The sequence below is a fragment of the Oncorhynchus keta genome, unplaced genomic scaffold, assembly GCF_023373465.1.
Source record: "Oncorhynchus keta strain PuntledgeMale-10-30-2019 unplaced genomic scaffold, Oket_V2 Un_contig_20510_pilon_pilon, whole genome shotgun sequence".
In the NCBI taxonomy this organism is placed as follows: Eukaryota; Metazoa; Chordata; class Actinopteri; order Salmoniformes; family Salmonidae; genus Oncorhynchus; species Oncorhynchus keta.
Window position 1 is genome coordinate 49,954 of NW_026282047.1, and position 19,425 is coordinate 69,378.

The 19,425-nt window shown below is 47.9% G+C and overlaps 2 protein-coding genes across 2 annotated transcripts in view; both read left to right on the forward strand.

Annotated features, from left to right (window-relative positions):
- LOC127920769 (intermembrane lipid transfer protein VPS13C-like) overlaps positions 1-743 on the forward strand; it is a gene marked incomplete at its 5' end in the record, with an annotated part of 50,585 nt that extends 49,842 nt beyond the window's left edge. Inside the window, 2 exons of the mRNA XM_052504806.1 lie at positions 330-445; positions 726-743. Of these exons, the coding sequence (XP_052360766.1) occupies positions 330-445; positions 726-743 (134 nt within the window). The remainder of the gene's footprint in view (positions 1-329; positions 446-725) is intronic.
- Positions 330-18,014, forward strand: LOC127920771 (intermembrane lipid transfer protein VPS13C-like). Its single transcript, XM_052504807.1, has 7 exons — positions 330-445; positions 929-1,032; positions 2,036-2,203; positions 13,605-13,918; positions 14,146-14,293; positions 17,822-17,909; positions 17,995-18,014. Exons 2-7 carry the CDS (start codon positions 967-969, stop codon positions 18,012-18,014), a joined length of 804 nt encoding a protein of 267 aa, XP_052360767.1. The 5' UTR covers positions 330-445; positions 929-966.
- Positions 18,015-19,425: the final 1,411 nt, after the last annotated feature.

The window sequence follows — 19,425 nt, forward strand, 5'->3', positions numbered from 1 at the left end:
TTACTATACTATACCCTACTATAATATACCATACTATACTTTACCGTAATATACTATAATTTACATACTTTAATGTACTATAATACACCATACTGTACTATATTTAGAGTATGTAATATACCAAACTATAGTATACTATAGTATACTGTACTATATGTAGTGTATGTTGGGCACCACATGGCCATTAAAGACTAGTATTAACTCTGTTCTGTACCATACTATAATATACTGTTCTGTACCACTCTGTACTATATGTAGTGTATGTTGGGCACCACATGGCCATTACAGACTAGTATTATTAATGTCGTTTCGTTGTCCTCCTCCTTCAGTGTCTAAAGGACCAACAGACAGCAATGTGGTCACCTTCAAACTGTCTGCTGAACTGGGTTCATTCCGTGTGGAGGTGTGTGATGACCGCGGAACATCGCTGACATCACAATACAAGGTAAGATGTGACCAATCATCTGAAAGGAGATTTTTTTTTTGGGGGGGGGGGCATGCTGCTTATAAACTTACATATCCAGTTTTGGAAGATGTCCTTCCAACGTTTATTTCAGTTATCTCTGCATGTGATTTACATACTGTGTATTAACTGTGTATGAACAGTGTATGAACAGTATGAACAGTGTATGAACAGTGTATGAACAGTGTATGAACAGTGTATGAACAGTGTATGAACAGTGTATGAACAGTGTATTAACTGTGTATTAACTGTGTATGAACAGTGTATGAACAGTGTATGAACAGTGTATGAACAGTGTATGAACAGTGTATGAACAGTGTATGAACAGTAACCAGTGTAGGAACAGTGTATGAACAGTCCCTCCACTCTAAACAGTGTATGAACAGTGTATGAACAGTGTATGAACAGTGTATGAACAGTACCACTGTGTATTAACTACCCTGTGGTCTTGACTCTATCCGTCAGGTATTGATGGGTCGGTGCTGGTCCAGGCCAAAGAGACAATGGTGTTCGCCAGGCTCAGGGACATAGTGGTGCTGGATGTCGACCCCAAAACCATCCACAAAAAGGTGATTTAAAAAAAAAAACATGTATTGATTGATTATTGCATTGGTCCTGTCTCAGTTAACTCTACTTTTTTTGGTTTGTTTAGGTACTATTTTTATATATATATTTTTGTACCTTTATTTTACTAGGCAAGTCAGTTAAGAACAAATTCTTATTTTCAATGACTGCCTGGGAACAGTGGGTTAACTGCCTGTTCAGGGGCAGAACGACAGATTTGTACCTTGTCAGTTCAGGGGTTTGAACTTGCAGCCTTCCGGTTACTAGTCCAACGCTCTAACCACTAGTCTACCCTGTGTCCCTCCACTCTATCCACTAGGCTACCCTGCCGCCCCTCCACTCTAACCACTAGGCTACCCTGCCGCCCCTCCACTCTATCCACTAGTCTACCCTGCCGCCCCTCCACTCTAACCACTAGGCTACCCTGCCGCCCCTCCACTCTAACCACTAGGCTACCCTGCCGTCCCTCCACTCTAACCACTAGGCTACCCTGCCGTCCCTCCACTCTAACCACTAGGCTACCCTGCCGCCCCTCCACTCTAACCACTAGTCTACCCTGCCGCCCCTCCACTCTAACCACTAGTCTACCCTGCCGCCCCTCCACTCTAACCACTAGGCTACCCTGCCGCCCCTCCACTCTAACCACTAGGCTACCCTGCCGCCCCTCCACTCTAACCACTAGTCTACCCCGCCACCCCTCCACTCTAACCACTAGTCTACCCTGCCGCCCCTCCACTCTAACCACTAGGCTACCCTGCCGCCCCTCCACTCTAACCACTAGGTCTACCCCGCCACCCCTCCACTCTAACCACTAGTCTACCCCGCCACCCCTCCACTCTAACCACTAGTCTACCTGCTTAGTTCAGACCATTGGCCAACACCGTGTTCTGTTATTACACACATCGTTAGTGAGCTGAAGAGGTAGTTTGTAGTAATGTGGTCTGTTTTAATTTACAAGGGAGAGACTGTATCATCGTCATACTGTACTGTCCCGGTGTGATCCTGTAGGCCGTCTCCATGGTGGGCGAGGAGGTGTTCAGCTTTCAGATGTCCCTGTATCCCAGCGCTACGGAGGGAGAGGGTTACTCAGACACCTCCAAGGTGGACGGGAAGGTTACCATGAGGCTGGGCTGCATCCAGATCGTCTATCTGCACAAGTTCCTCATGTCTCTACTGGTGAGGAGAACCTCAGGGATGGGTATCGAGAGCTGACAATTGAGCTGACTCAATTCCGTTATCAATTCCAGATCAATACAGGAAGTACACAGAAATTACAATGACCTTGAATACTTTTCAATCGAGGTTAAAATAAAATTTAAAAATGTTTTAAAAAAATGGAATTCAAGTGTTGTTTACTTTCTGAATTGACTGGAATCGAAATGGAATTGGTCCCAACTGGAGAGGACATCAACTTCCCCACTGAGTAGAACATGGTTTAATACCGTGTGTGAGGGTCATGTCTATGTGTCATGTCTATGTACCACTGAGTAGAACATGGTTTAATACCGTGTGTGAGGGTCATGTCTATGTACCACTGAGTAGAACATGGTTTAATACCGTGTGTGAGGGTCATGTCTATGTGCCACTGAGTAGAACATGGTTTAATACCGTGTGTGAGGGTCATGTCTATGTGCCACTGAGTAGAACATGGTTTAATACCGTGTGTGAGGGTCATGTCTATGTGTCTTGTTATGTGCCACTGAGTAGAACATGGTTTAATACCGTGTGTGAGGGTCATGTCTATGTGCCACTGAGTAGAACATGGTTTAATACCGTGTGTGAGGGTCATGTCTATGTGTCATGTCTATGTGCCACTGAGTAGAACATGGTTTAATACCGTGTGTGAGGGTCATGTCTATGTGTCTTGCTATGTGCCAGTTTCCTACATGCGGATGAAGCCTCTTCCTCCACTAAAACATACTTTTTAATGGAGATTCTCTAAAGGTCATGATCTTAAATAGGTCCTCATCTTGGTCCAGGAAACCAGCTCTTTATGTTGCAGGGGAACGTTATTAGGATGTTTTGGTCGTTTGGAGTCCTTTCATGTTACCAGGAAGCCTTAAAACATTATTTTAATTTCATTTTTTACTGTTTATTTTTATCCTGTTATGTATTTGTTTATCTTTTGTATCTGAACTCTTTCAATTTCTCCAGACCTCTTATAGCTATCAGTGTCCTCAGTATCTGTAAATATGTGGTGTTTTCTCCAGGCCTCTTATAGCTATCAGTGTCCTCAGTATCTGTAAATATGTGGTGTTTTCTCCAGGCCTCTTATAGCTATCAGTGTCCTCAGTATCTGTAAATATGTGGTGTTCTCTCCAGACCTCTTATAACTATCAGTGTCCTCAGTATCTGTAAATATGTGGTGGTCTCTCCAGGCCTCTTATAGCTATCAGTGTCCTCAGTATCACTCTCCTTATGAGGTACATTTTATGGCATGTTTTATAGCACTAAACTACAGATTATGGTATCTGTAAACTACAGATTATGGCACACATGCAGCACTAAACTACAGTGTATGGCAGGGTGCACTGTAAATATGTGGTGCAGCACAGCACTTAACTACAGATTATGGCCTCAGTACAGCACTAAACTACAGATTATGGCACGCAGCACAGCACTAAACTACAGTTATGGCACGCAGCACAGCACTAAACTACAGATTATGTGCACTCCAGCACAGCACTAAACTACAGATTATGGCATGCAGCACTAAACTACAGATTATGGCACGTTTTAGCACAGCACTAAACTACAGATTATGGCATGCAGGACTAAACTACAGATTATGGCATGCAGCACTAAACTACAGATTATGGCATGCAGGACTAAACTACAGATTATGGCACGCAGCACAGCACTAAACTACAGCATTCACCCTCTGCTATGCAGCTTCATCACACCCAGACACCACAGCACTGTTAACCACTACCTTACGCCTAAACCCTATTTAAGGACAGGGGTAGGGGCCCTATCTTAAAGACAGGGTTAGGGCCCTATGGTTTAAGGACAGGGTTAGGGCCCTATCTTATGTGCCACTGGTAGGACAGGTTAATACCGTGTGTGATCTTAAAGGACATGGTTAGGGCCCGATCTTAAGGACATGGTTAGGGCCAGCTATGGACATGGTTAGGGCCCTAGCTTAAGGACAGGGTTAGGGCCCTATCAGGACAGGGTTAGGGCCCTATCTAAGGACAGGGTTAGGGCCCTATCTTAATGGACAGGGTTAGGGCCCTATCTAGGACAGGGTTAGGGCCCGATCTTAAGGACATGGTTAGGGCAGCTTAAGGACAGGGTTAGGGCCCTATCTTAAGGCAGGGTTAGGGCCGGGGACCGGGTTAGGGCCCTATTTTAAGGACGGGTTAGGGTCCGATCTTAAGGACAGGGTTAGGGCCCTAGCTTAAGGACAGGGTTAGGGCCCTAGCTTAAGGACATGGTTAGGGCCCTAGTTTAAGGACAGGGTTAGGGCCCTATTTGGACAGGGTTAGGGCCCTAGCTTAAGGACAGGGTTAGGGCCCTATCTTAAGGACAGGGTTAGGGCCCTATCTTAAGGACAGGGTTAGGGCCCTATCTTAAGGACCGGGTTAGGGCCCTAGCTTCCAGGACAGGGTTAGGGCCCTATCTTAAAAGGACAGGTTAGGGCCCTTATAGCTTAAGGACAGGGTTAGGGTGTTTTAAGGACAGGGTTAGGGCCCTATCTTAAGGACAGGGTTAGGGCCCTATCTTAAGGACAGGGTTAGGGCCCTAGCTTAAGGACAGGGTTAATTCCAATGAATTGAAATGGAATTGACCCCAACCCTGTTAAGAACCTATACGTTTTACACTTTACTCACAGAAACATGTAACCCTTGCTGTGCCCGAGTGGGCTTGGCCCCAGTTCTGTTGTTGTGTAGCCAACTCCCATGGTCATGTTTGGCATCACGGTGTCCATAGATAGGAGTAGACTGCACCAACAGATCTGGGTCCAGGCAGGCACCAACAGATCTGGGTCCAGGCTAGACGGCGCCTACAGAGCTGGGTCCAGGCTAGACTGCGCCAACAGATCTGGGTCCAGGCTAGACTGCACCAACAGATCTGGGTCCAGGCTAGACTGTAAACAGATCTGGGTCCAGGCAGACTGCACCAACAGATCTGGGTCCAGGCTACTGCACTGTACAGATCTGGGTCCAGTCCCAGACTGCACCAACAGATCTGGGTCCAGTCTAGACTGCACCAACAGATCTGGGTCCAGGCTAGACTGCACCAACAGATCTGGGTCCAGGCTAGATGGCACCAACAGATCTGGGTCCAGGCTAGACTCACCAACAGATCTGGGTCCAGGCTAGACTGCACCAACAGATCTGGGTCCAGGCTAGATGGCACCAACAGATCTGGGTCCAGCTAGACTGCACCAACAGATCTGGGTCCAGGCTAGACTGCACCAACAGATCTGGGTCCAGGCTAGACTGCAGCAGATCTGGGTCCAGTCTAGATCACCAACAGACTGGGTAGGGCTAGACTGCACCAACAGATCTGGGTCCAGGCTAGACTGCACCAACAGAGCTGGGTCCAGGCTAGACTGCACCAACAGATCTGGGTCCAGGCTAGACTGCACCAACAGATCTGGGTCCAGGGACTGCACTTAAGCAGATCTGGGTCCAGGCTAGACTGCAAACAGAGCTGGGTCCAGGCTAGACTGCACCAACAGATCTGGGTCCAGGCTAGATGCACCAACAGAGCTGGGTCCATCTAGACTGCACCAACAGATCTGGGTCCAGGCAGACTGTAACAGATCTGGGTCCAGGCAGACTGCACCAACAGATCTGGGTCTCAGGCTAGACTGCACCAACAGATCTGGGTCCAGGCTAGACTGCACCAACAGATCTGGGTCCAGGCTAGACTGCACCAACAGATCTGGGTCCAGGCTAGACTGCACCAACAGATCTGGGTCCAGGCTAGACTGCACCAACAGATCTGGGTCCAGGCTAGATGGCACCAACAGAGCTGGGTCCAGGCTAGACTGCACCAACAGATCTGGGTCCAGGCTAGACTGCACCAACAGATCTGGGTCCAGGCTAGACTGCACCAACAGATCTGGGTCCAGGCTAGACTGCACCAACAGATCTGGGTCCAGGCTAGACTGCACCAACAGATCTGGGTCCAGGCTAGACTGCACCAACAGATCTGGGTCCAGGCTAGACTGCACCAACAGATCTGGGTCCAGGCTAGACTGCACCAACAGATCTGGGTCCAGGCTAGACTGTACCAACAGATCTGGGTCCAGGCTAGACTGCACCAACAGATCTGGGTCCAGGCTAGACTGCACCAACAGATCTGGGTCCAGGCTAGACTGCACCAACAGATCTGGGTCCAGGCTAGACTGCACCAACAGATCTGGGTCCAGGCTAGACTGCACCAACAGATCTGGGTCCAGGCTAGACTGCACCAACAGATCTGGGTCCAGGCTAGACTGCACCAACAGATCTGGGTCCAGGCTAGATGGCACCAACAGATCTGGGTCCAGGCTAGACTGTACCAACAGATCTGGGTCCAGGCTAGACTGCACCAACAGATCTGGGTCCAGGCTAGACTGCACCAACAGATCTGGGTCCAGGCTAGACTGCACCAACAGAGCTGGGTCCAGGCTAGACTGCACCAGCAGATCTGGGTCCAGGCTAGACTGCACCAACAGATCTGGGTCCAGGCTAGACGGCGCCAACAGAGCTGGGTCCAGGCTAGACTGCACCAACAGAGCTGGGTCCAGGCTAGCTCAACCCCCTCCAACTCCTCCTTGTGTGTTTTTAAGTCAATGGTTGTGTGGGCGAAACCATAAAAACGAAAAGCATTCCTAGTTGCCATGCAGATACCTAGTTGCCATGCAGATACCAACATGAAAGCAGCAGAGAGGAAGTGGTAATTCAGTCCGGTAGTATTTCAAGAGGTACTCTGCGTTTCGGGTCCTAGCTTCACTGTTTTATGGCTGTGTTTTCAGAGCTCTCATCTCTAAGATATGACCCCATGTAACAGCGCTGACAGGTTAGAGTCTGACAAATGATCCCTTTATACAAACCAGGAAGTTAATCAGCATGATACAGCAGACCCCTCTCTCAATGAAATATCTATTTATATAGAGACAGCAGACCCCTCTCTCAATGAAATATCTATTTATATAGAGACAGCAGACCCTCTCTCAATGAAATATCTATTTATATAGAGACAGAGTAGTTACTATATCATTATATAGATATATTTATATAGAGAATTGAGAGACAGAGTAGTTACTATATCATTACTATAGATATATTTATATAGAGTAGAGACAGAGTAGTTACTATATCATTACTATAGATATATTTATATAGAGTAGAGACAGAGTAGTTACTATATCATTACTATAGATATATTTATATAGAGTAGAGACAGAGTAGTTACTATATCATTACTATATATATATTTATATAGAGTAGAGACAGAGTAGTTACTATATTATTACTATAGATATATTTATATAGAGTAGAGACAGAGTAGTTACTATATCATTACTATAGATATATTTATATAGAGTAGAGACAGAGTAGTTACTATAGCTTGATGTGTGATATATTTATATGGAGACAGAGTAGTTACTATAGCTTGACGTGTGATATATTTATATAGAGACAGAGTAGTTACTATAGCTTGATGTGTGATATATTTATATGGAGACAGAGTAGTTACTATAGCTTGATGTGTGATATATTTATATAGAGACAGAGTAGTTACTATAGCTTGATGTGTGATATATTTATATAGAGACAGAGTAGTTACTATAGCTTGATGTGTGATATATTTATATAGAGTAGAGACAGAGTAGTTACTATAGCTTGATGTGTGATATATTTATATAGAGTAGAGACAGAGTAGTTACTATAGCTTGATGTGTGATATATTTATATAGAGACAGAGTAGTTACTATAGCTTAGATGTGTGATATATTTATATAGTAGAGACAGAGTAGTTACTATATCTTGATGTGTGATATATTTATATAGAGAGAGGTCAGTAGTTACTATAGCTTGATGTGTGATATATTTATATAGAGACAGAGTAGTTACTATAGCTTGATGTGTGATATATTTATATAGAGACAGAGTAGTTACTATAGCTTGATGTGTGATATATTTATATAGAGACAGAGTAGTTACTATAGCTTGATGTGTGATATATTTATATAGAGACAGAGTAGTTACTATAGCTTGATGTGTGATATATTTATATAGAGACAGAGTAGTTACTATAGCTTGATGTGTGATATATTTATATAGAGACAGAGTAGTTACTATAGCTTGATGTGTGATATATTTATATAGAGACAGAGTAGTTACTATAGCTTGATGTGTGATTTGTATATACACTATACAGAACCTCAGCGTGTCTGTCCTGCTGTGTTAGTGTCTTCATGGTCTCTGTCCTGCTGTGTTAGTGTCTTCATAGTCTCTGATGTGTGATAGTGTTTATATAGGTCTCTGAGCTGAGTTAGTGTCTTCATGGTCTCTGTCCTGCTGTGATTAGTGTCTTCATGGTCTCTGTCCTGCTGTGTTAGTGTACTTCATGGTCTCTGTCCTGCTGTGATAGTGTTTCATGGTCTCTGTCCTGCTGTGTTAGTGTCTTCATGGTCTCTGTCCTGCTGTGATAGTGTTTCATGGTGTCTGTCCTGCTAGTTACTTCATAGTCTCTGTCCTGCTGTGATTAGTGTCTTCATGAGTGTCTGTCCTGCTGTGTTAGTGTCTTCATGTGTGATCTGTCCTTATGTGTTAGTGTCTTCATAGTTCTGTCCTGCTGTGTGATATGTTTCATGGTCTCTGTCCTGCTGTGTTCGTGTCTTCATGGTCTCTGTCCTGCTGTGTTAGTGTCTTCATGGTCTCTGTCCTGCTGTGTGTGTCTTCATGGTCTCTGTCCTGCTGTGTTAATGTCTTCATGGTGTCTGTCCTGCTGTGTTAGTGTCTTCATGGTGTCTGTCCTGCTGTGTTAGTGTCTTCATGGTCTCTGTCCTGCTGTGTTAGTGTCTTCATGGTCTCTGTCCTGCTGTGTTAGTGTCTTCATGGTCTCTGTCCTGCTGTGTTAGTGTCTTCATGGTCTCTGTCCTGACTGTGTTAGTGTCTTCATGGTCTCTGTCCTGCTGTGTTAGTGTCTTCATGGTGTCTGTCCTGCTGTGTTAGTGTCTTCATGGTCTCTGTCCTGCTGTGTTAGTGTCTTCATGGTGTCTGTCCTGCTGTGTTAGTGTCTTGATGGTCTCTGTCCTGCTGTGTTAGTGTCTTCATGGTGTCTGTCCTGCTGTGTTGTGTCTTCATGGTCTCTGTCCTGCTGTGTTAGTGTCTTCATGGTCTCTGTCCTGCTGTGTTCGTGTCTTCATGGTCTCTGTCCTGCTGTGTTAGTGTCTTCATGGTCTCTGTCCTGCTGTGTTAATGTCTTCATGGTGTCTGTCCTGCTGTGTTAGTGTCTTCATGGTGTCTGTCCTGCTGTGTTCGTGTCTTCATGGTCTCTGTCCTGCTGTGTTAGTGTCTTCATGGTCTCTGTCCTGCTGTGTTAGTGTCTTCATGGTCTCTGTCCTGCTGTGTTAGTGTCTTCATGGTCTCTGTCCTGCTGTGTTAGTGTCTTCATGGTGTCTGTCCTGCTGTGTTAGTGTCTTCATGGTGTCTGTCCTGCTGTGTTAGTGTCTTCATGGTCTCTGTCCTGCTGTGTTAGTGTCTTCATGGTCTCTGTCCTGCTGTGTTAGTGTCTTATGGTGTCTGTCCTGCTGTGTTGTGTCTTCATGGTCTCTGTCCTGCTGTGTTAGTGTCTTCATGGTCTCTGTCCTGCTGTGTTAGTGTCTTCATGGTGTCTGTCCTGCTGTGTTAGTGTCTTCATGGTCTCTGTCCTGCTGTGTTAGTGTCTTCATGGTCTCTGTCCTGCTGTGTTAGTGTCTTCATGGTCTCTGTCCTGCTGTGATATAGTGTTATATGGTCTCTGTCCTGCTGTGTTAGTGTCTTCATGGTCTCTGTCCTGCTGTGTTAGTGTCTTCATGGTCTCTGTCCTGCTGTGTTAGTGTCTTCATGGTCTCTGTCCTGCTGTGTTAGTGTCTTCATGGTGTCTGTCCTGCTGTGTTAGTGTCTTCATGGTCTCTGTCCTGCTGTGTTATTTTCATGGTCTCTGTCCTGCTGTTTAGTGTCTTCATGGTGATCTGTCCTGCTGTGTTAGTGTCTTCTATGGCTCTGTCCTGCTGTGTTAGTGTCTTCATGGTCTCCGTCCTGCTGTGTTAGTGTCTTCATGGTCTCTGTCCTGCTGTGTTAGTGTCTTATGGTCTCTGTCCTGCTGTGTTAGTGTCTTCATGGTCTCTGTCCTGCTGTGATTATGTCTTCATGGTGTCTGTCCTGCTGTGTTAGTGTCTTCATGGTGTCTGTCCTTTGTGTTAGTGTCTTCATGGTCTCTGTCCTGCTGTGTTAGTGTCTTCATGGTCTCTGTCCTGCTGTGTTAGTGTCTTCATGGTCTCTGTCCTGCTGTGTTAGTGTCTTCATGGTCTCTGTCCTGCTGTGTTAGTGTCTTCATGGTCTCTGTCCTGCTGTGTTAGTGTCTTCATGGTCTCTGTCCTGCTGTGTTAGTGTCTTCATGGTCTCTGTCCTGCTGTGTTAGTGTCTTCATGGTCTCTGTCCTGCTGTGTTAGTGTCTTCATGGTGTCTGTCCTGCTGTGTTAGTGTCTTCATGGTCTCTGTCCTGCTGTGTTAGTGTCTTCATGGTCTCTGTCCTGCTGTGTTAGTGTCTTCATGGTGTCTGTCCTGCTGTGTTAGTGTCTTCATGGTCTCTGTCCTGCTGTGTTAGTGTCTTCATGGTCTCTGTCCTGCTGTGTTAGTGTCTTCATGGTCTCTGTCCTGCTGTGTTAGTGTCTTCATGGTGTCTGTCCTGCTGTGTTAGTGTCTTCATGGTGTCTGTCCTGCTGTGTTAGTGTCTTCATGGTCTCTGTCCTGCTGTGTTAGTGTCTTCATGGTCTCTGTCCTGCTGTGTTAGTGTCTTCATGGTCTCTGTCCTGCTGTGTTAGTGTCTTCATGGTCTCTGTCCTGCTGTGTTAGTGTCTTCATGGTCTCTGTCCTGCTGTGTTAGTGTCTTCATGGTGTCTGTCCTGCTGTGTTAGTGTCTTCATGGTCTCTGTCCTGCTGTGTTAGTGTCTTCATGGTCTCTGTCCTGCTGTGTTAGTGTCTTCATGGTCTCTGTCCTGCTGTGTTGGTGTCTTCATGGTCTCTGTCCTGCTGTGTTAGTGTCTTCATGGTCTCTGTCCTGCTGTGTTAGTGTCTTCATGGTGTCTGTCCTGCTGTGTTAGTGTCTTCATGGTCTCTGTCCTGCTGTGTTAGTGTCTTCATGGTCTCTGTCCTGCTGTGTTAGTGTCTTCATGGTCTCTGTCCTGCTGTGTTAGTGTCTTCATGGTCTCTGTCCTGCTGTGTTAGTGTCTTCGTGGTCTCTGTCCTGCTGTGTTAGTGTCTTCATGGTCTCTGTCCTGCTGTGTTAGTGTCTTCATGGTCTCTGTCCTGCTGTGTTAGTGTCTTCATGGTCTCTGTCCTGCTGTGTTAGTGTCTTCATGGTCTCTGTCCTGCTGTGTTAGTGTCTTCATGGTCTCTGTCCTGCTGTGTCGTGTCTTCATGGTCTCTGTCCTGCTGTGTTAGTGTCTTCATGGTGTCTGTCCTGCTGTGTTAGTGTCTTCATGGTGTCTGTCCTGCTGTGTTAGTGTCTTCATGGTGTCTGTCCTGCTGTGTTAGTGTCTTCATGGTCTCTGTCCTGCTGTGTTAGTGTCTTCATGGTCTCTGTCCTGCTGTGTTAGTGTCTTCATGGTCTCTGTCCTGCTGTGTTAGTGTCTTCATGGTGTCTGTCCTGCTGTGTTAGTGTCTTCATGGTGTCTGTCCTGCTGTGTTAGTGTCTTCATGGTGTCTGTCCTGCTGTGTTAGTGTCTTCATGGTGTCTGTCCTGCTGTGTTAGTGTCTTCATGGTCTCTGTCCTGCTGTGTTAGTGTCTTCATGGTCTCTGTCCTGCTGTGTTAGTGTCTTCATGGTGTCTGTCCTGCTGTGTTAGTGTCTTCATGGTGTCTGTCCTGCTGTGTTAGTGTCTTCATGGTCTCTGTCCTGCTGTGTTAGTGTCTTCATGGTCTCTGTCCTGCTGTGTTAGTGTCTTCATGGTGTCTGTCCTGCTGTGTTAGTGTCTTCATGGTCTCTGTCCTGCTGTGTTAGTGTCTTCATGGTCTCTGTCCTGCTGTGTTAGTGTCTTCATGGTGTCTGTCCTGCTGTGTTAGTGTCTTCATGGTGTCTGTCCTGCTGTGTTAGTGTCTTCATGGTCTCTGTCCTGCTGTGTTAGTGTCTTCATGGTCTCTGTCCTGCTGTGTTAGTGTCTTCATGGTCTCTGTCCTGCTGTGTTAGTGTCTTCATGGTGTCTGTCCTGCTGTGTTAGTGTCTTCATGGTGTCTGTCCTGCTGTGTTAGTGTCTTCATGGTCTCTGTCCTGCTGTGTTAGTGTCTTCATGGTCTCTGTCCTGCTGTGTTAGTGTCTTCATGGTGTCTGTCCTGCTGTGTTAGTGTCTTCATGGTGTCTGTCCTGCTGTGTTAGTGTCTTCATGGTCTCTGTCCTGCTGTGTTAGTGTCTTCATGGTCTCTGTCCTGCTGTGTTAGTGTCTTCATGGTGTCTGTCCTGCTGTGTTAGTGTCTTCATGGTCTCTGTCCTGCTGTGTTAGTGTCTTCATGGTCTCTGTCCTGCTGTGTTAGTGTCTTCATGGTCTCTGTCCTGCTGTGTTAGTGTCTTCATGGTCTCTGTCCTGCTGTGTTAGTGTCTTCATGGTCTCTGTCCTGCTGTGTTAGTGTCTTCATGGTCTCTGTCCTGCTGTGTTAGTGTCTTCATGGTCTCTGTCCTGCTGTGTTAGTGTCTTCATGGTCTCTGTCCTGCTGTGTTAGTGTCTTCATGGTCTCTGTCCTGCTGTGTTAGTGTCTTCATGGTCTCTGTCCTGCTGTGTTAGTGTCTTCATGGTCTCTGTCCTGCTGTGTTAGTGTCTTCATGGTCTCTGTCCTGCTGTGTTAGTGTCTTCATGGTCTCTGTCCTGCTGTGTTAGTGTCTTCATGGTCTCTGTCCTGCTGTGTTAGTGTCTTCATGGTCTCTGTCCTGCTGTGTTAGTGTCTTCATGGTGTCTGTCCTGCTGTGTTAGTGTCTTCATGGTCTCTGTCCTGCTGTGTTAGTGTCTTCATGGTGTCTGTCCTGCTGTGTTAGTGTCTTCATGGTCTCTGTCCTGCTGTGTTAGTGTCTTCATGGTCTCTGTCCTGCTGTGTTAGTGTCTTCATGGTGTCTGTCCTGCTGTGTTAGTGTCTTCATGGTCTCTGTCCTGCTGTGTTAGTGTCTTCATGGTCTCTGTCCTGCTGTGTTAGTGTCTTCATGGTGTCTGTCCTGCTGTGTTAGTGTCTTCATGGTCTCTGTCCTGCTGTGTTAGTGTCTTCATGGTGTCTGTCCTGCTGTGTTAGTGTCTTCATGGTCTCTGTCCTGCTGTGTTAGTGTCTTCATGGTCTCTGTCCTGCTGTGTTAGTGTCTTCATGGTCTCTGTCCTTCGCCCCCCCCCCCAGACGTTTCTGGATAACTTCCAGACAGCCAAAGAGGCGTTGAGTGTGGCCACGGCCCAGGCAGCAGAGAAGGCGGCGTCCAGCGTCAGAGACTTTGCCCAGAAGAGCTTCCGTCTCTCCATGGACGTCAGGCTGAAGGCCCCTCTCATCGTCGTCCCTCAGTCCTCCGCCTCACGCAATGCGTTTGTGGTGGACCTGGGGCTCATCACCGTGGGCAACAGTTTCAGTCTGATGTCGGCTGAAGGGTTCTCGCTCCCCGTTGTCATGGACACCATGGATGTCAAACTCACTCAGCTCAAACTGTCCAGGTATCAGAGGTGTGTGTGTGTGTGTGTGTGTGTGTGTGTGTGTGTGTGTGTGTGTGTGTGTGTGTGTGTGTGTGTGTGTGTGTGTGTGTGTGTGTGTGTGTGTGTGTGTGTGTGTTAACGTTGTCTTCCATTTATTCTTTCTTTCATGGTCCTTGGAGCCGGATTGTTAGCGTACTCATTTGAAGTGTGTGTGTGTCCTCTGATTGGGTAATCCCACTTCATTCATCTCTCCATAGGACCACGCTGAAACAAGGCTCCCCACAGACAGACATCGAGATCCTTCAGCCAATCAATTTAGAGCTTCTGGTCAAACGGAACCTGGCCTCTTCCTGGTACAGCAAGATCCCTGGAGTAGAGGTTCAAGGAATGCTCAAGTCTATGAATGTAGGTTTACTGACCCTGACACTGACCCTGACACTGACCCTGACACTGACCCTAACACTGACCCTGACACTGACCCTGACACTGACCCTGACACTGACCCTGACACTGACCCTAACACTGACCCTAACACTGACCCTGACACTGACCCTGACACTGACCCTGACACTGACCCTGACACTGACCCTAACACTGACCCTGACACTGACCCTGACACTGACCCTGACTGACCCTGACACTGACCCTGACAACCCACTGACACTGACCCTGACCCTGACACTGACCCTGACACTGACCCTAACACTGACCCTGACACTGACCCTAACACTGACCCTGACACTGACCCTGACACTGACCCTGACACTGACCCTGACACTGACCCTGACACTGACCCTGACACTGACCCCCTGACCTTCACACTGAGGACACTGACCCTGACACTGACCCTAACACTGAGGACACTGACCCTGACACTGACCCTAACACTGACCCTGACACTGTAACACACCCTGACACTGACCCCTGACACTGACCCTGACACTGACCCTAACACTGACCCTGACACTGACCCTAACACTGACCCTAACACTGACCCTAACACCCTGACCCCTAACCTGACCCTGACACTGACCCTGACCCTAACACTGACAACTGACCCTGACCCTGTCTTCTAACACTGACCCTAACACTGACCCTAACACCCTGACACAGAAGTTGCCTTCTAGGAGGACAGGTCTGACAGGTCTGCCTAGAAACACAGATGTTGTCCCTAGGAGGACCCTGCCCTGTTGTCCCACCTGACCCTAGAAACACTGACCCTAGGAACACTGACTTAACCTGACACTGACCCTGACACTGACCCTGACACTGACCCTAACACTGACCCTCTGACCCTAACACTGACCCTAACACTGACCCTAACACTGACCCTGACAGACCCTGACACTGACCCTGAGGACAGGTCTGCCTACAACCCTGACCCTGACCCTGTCCCTAACACTGACCCTAACACTGCCTAGACAACCCTGACACTGACCCTGACACTGACCCTGACACTGACCCTAACACTGAGGACCCCTGACACTGAAACACTGATGTTGACCCTAGGAGGACAGGTCCCTAGAAAGGACCCTGACCCTGACCCTAACACTGACCCTAACACTGACCCTAACACTGACCCCCTACCCCTGACCCTAACACTGACCTAACACTGAAACACTGACCCTGACACTGACCCCACTGTCCCTGACACTGACCCTGACACTGACCTAACACAGATGTTGACCCTGACAGGAGGACACTGACCCTGACACTGTTGTCCCTAGGAACACTGACCCTAGAAACACTGACCCTGACAGGTGACCCTGAAACACACAGGAGACACTCCTGAGACACTGACCCTGACACTGACCCTGACACTGTCCCTAGGAGGACCCTAGGTCTGACCCTGACACTGACCCTGACACTGACCCTGACACTGACCCTGACACTGAGGTCCCTATGCCCTGACACTGACCCCTGACACTGACCCTAACACTGACCCTAACACTGACCCTGTTGACCCTGACACTGACCCTGACACTGGTCTTTCTGACCCTAACACTGTTGTCCCTGACACCCCTACACAGATGTTGTCCTAGGACACTGACCCTGACACTGACCCTGACAGGACACTGCCTGACACTGGTCCCTGAACACTGATGTTGTCTGACCCTGACAGGAGGACACTGACCCTGACCCTAACACTGACCCTAATGTCCTCCCTAACACCCTGACACTGTTGACCCTCTGACCCTGACAGGTCTGACTAGAAACACCCCTGACACTGACCCAGGACCCTCTGACCCTAGAAACTAACAGACTGTTGGTCTGAGGAGGACAGGTCTGACCCTAGAAACACAGATGTAACCCTATGGAGGTACCGGTCCAAGGAGAATTCCAGTCTATGAATGTAGGAGAATCTTCCATTGTATTTATTTTCAGAAAACTGTTTCCACTTCCACTGACAGCTGGTGGTTTTCTGGACAGGTCTGCCTACAGAAGTTGGTCTGAGGAGGACAGGTCTGCCTAGAAACACAGATGTTGGTCTGAGGAGGACAGGTCTGCCTAGAAACACAGATGTTGGTCTGAGGAGGACAGGTCTGCCTAGAAACACAGATGTTAGTCTGAGGAGGACAGGTCTGCCTAGAAACACAGATGTTGGTCTGAGGAGGACAGGTCTGCCTAGAAACACAGATGTTGGTCTGAGGAGGACAGGTCTGCCTAGAAACACAGATGTTGGTCTGAAGACAGGTCTGCCTAGAAACACAGATGTTGTCTTCTAGGAGGACAGGTCTGCCTAGAAACACAGATGTTGCCTTCTAGAAGGACAGGTCTGCCTAGAAACACAGATGTTGCCTTCTAGGAGGACAGGTCTGCCGAGAAACACAGATGTTGCCTTCTAGGAGGACAGGTCTGCCTAGAAACACAGATGTTGTCTTCTAGGAGGACAGGTCTGCCTAGAAACACAGATGTTGCCTTCTAGGAGGACAGGTCTGCCTAGAAACACAGATGTTGCCTTCTAGGAGGACAGGTCTGCCTAGAAACACAGATGTTGCCTTCTAGAAGGACAGGTCTGCCTAGAAACACAGATGTTGCCTTCTAGGAGGACAGGTCTGCCTAGAAACACAGATGTTGTCTTCTAGGAGGACAGGTCTGCCGAGAAACACAGATGTTGTCTTCTAGGAGGACAGGTCTGCCTAGAAACACAGATGTTGTCTTCTAGGAGGACAGGTCTGCCTAGAAACACAGATGTTGTCTTCTAGGAGGACAGGTCTGCCTAGAAACACAGATGTTGCCTTCTAGGAGGACAGGTCTGCCTAGAAACACAGATGTTGTCTTCTAGGAGGACAGGTCTGCCTAGAAACACAGATGTTGTCTTCTAGTAGGACAGGTCTGCCTAGAAACACAGATGTTGCCTTCTAGGAGGACAGGTCTGCCTAGAAACACAGATGTTGGTCTGAGGAGGACAGGTCTGCCTAGAAACACAGATGTCGTCTTCTAGGAGGACAGGTCTGCCTAGAAACACAGATGTTGTCTTCTAGGAGGACAGGTCTGCCTAGAAACACAGATGTTGTCTTCTAGGAGGACAGGTCTGCCTAGAAACACAGATGTTGTCTTCTAGGAGGACAGGTCTGCCTAGAAACACAGATGTTGTCTTCTAGGAGGACAGGTCTGCCTAGAAACACAGATGTTGCCTTCTAGGAGGACAGGTCTGCCTAGAAACACAGATGTTGTCTTCTAGTAGGACAGGTCTGCCTAGAAACACAGATGTTGCCTTCTAGGAGGACAGGTCTGCCTAGAAACACAGAAGTTGCCTTCTAGGAGGACAGGTCTGCCTAGAAACACAGATGTTGTCTTCTAGGAGGACAGGTCTGCCTAGAAACACAGATGTTTGATCTCAATGGGATCCAGTTGTATAAATAAAAGTAGAGGCTTCATCAGCACCAAATAAAGATGTTTTCTGTTCCTTTTTTAATGTCCTCCCTCCAGATGTCTCTCGGTCAGGAGGACTTTGGTGTCTTGAAGACACTGAGAACATCGGAGAGGGCAGCTGGAAGTGCACACCAAACGTCTGGAGGTGGGATGTCAACTGAAACAAGTACACACTGTAGGGCCTGGAGGGTGGGTAAAGGGCCTCCTAGTGTCTTACACACTGTAACTAGGGCCTGGAGGTGGGTCCTAGTGTCTTACACACCAAACACACTGTAACTAGGGCCTGGAGGTGGGTCCTAGTGTCTTACACACCAAACACACTGTAAACTAGGGCCTGGAGGTGGGTCCTAGTGTCTTACACACCAAACACACTGTAACTAGGGCCTGGAGGTGGGTCCTAGTGTCTTACACACCAAACACACTGTAACTAGGGCCTGGAGGTGGGTCCTAGTGTCTTACACACCAAACACACTGTAACTAGGGCCTGGAGGTGGGTCCTAGTGTCTTACACACCAAACACACTGTAACTAGGGCCTGGAGGTGGGTCCTAGTGTCTTACACACTGTAACTAGGGCCTGGAGGTGGGTCCTAGTGTCTGTAACAGGGCCTGGACCAAACACACTGTAACTAGGGCCTGGAGGTAGGTCCTAGTGTCTTACACACCAAACACACTGTAACTAGGGCCTGGAGGTAGGTCCTAGTGTCTTACACACTGTAACTAGGGCCTGGAGGTGGGTCCTAGTGTCTTACACACCAAACTGTAACTAGGGCCTGGACTGTAACTAGGGCCTGGAGGTAGGTCCTAGTGTCTTACTGGACACCAAACACACTGTAACTAGGGCCTGGAGGTGGGTCCTAGTGTCTTACACACCAAACACACTGTAACTAGGGCCTGGAGGTGGGTCCTAGTGTCTTACACACCAAACACACTGTAACTAGGGCCTGGAGGTGGGTCCTAGTGTCTTACACACCAAACACACTGTAACTAGGGCCTGGAGGTGGGTCCTAGTGTCTTACACACCAAACACACTGTAACTAGGGCCTGGAGGTAGGTCCTAGTGTCTTACACACCAAACACACTGTAACTAGGGCCTGGAGGTGGGTCCTAGTGTCTTACACACCAAACACACTGTAACTAGGGCCTGGAGGTAGGTCCTAGTGTCTTACACACCAAACACACTGTAACTAGGGCCTGGAGGTGGGTCCTAGTGTCTTACACACCAAACACACTGTAACTAGGGCCTGTAACTAGGGCCTGGAGGTAGGTCCTAGTGTCTTACACACTGTAACTAGGGCCTGGAGGTAGGTCCTAGTGTCTTACACACCAAACACACTGTAACTAGGGCCTGGAGGTAGGTCCTAGTGTCTTACACACCAAACACACTGTAACTAGGGCCTGGAGGTGGGTCCTAGTGTCTTACACACCAAACACACTGTAACTAGGGCCTGGAGGTGGGTCCTAGTGTCTTACACACCAAACACACTGTAACTAGGGCCTGGAGGTGGGTCCTAGTGTCTTACACACCAAACACACTGTAACTAGGGCCTGGAGGTGGGTCCTAGTGTCTTACACACCAAACACACTGTAACTAGGGCCTGGAGGTGGGTCCTAGTGTCTTACACACCAAACACACTGTAACTAGGGCCTGGAGGTAGGTCCT

Excerpts from the sequence above, each read along its gene's own strand:
- LOC127920771 (XM_052504807.1), top strand. The coding sequence starts at position 967 with ATGGTGTTCGCCAGGCTCAGGGACATAGTGGTGCTGGATGTCGACCCC. Across the intron at positions 1,033-2,035 it reads CCAAAACCATCCACAAAAAG|GCCGTCTCCATGGTGGGCGA; the intron begins GTGATTTAAAAA and ends GTGATCCTGTAG. Across the intron at positions 2,204-13,604 it reads AGTTCCTCATGTCTCTACTG|ACGTTTCTGGATAACTTCCA; the intron begins GTGAGGAGAACC and ends CCCCCCCCCCAG.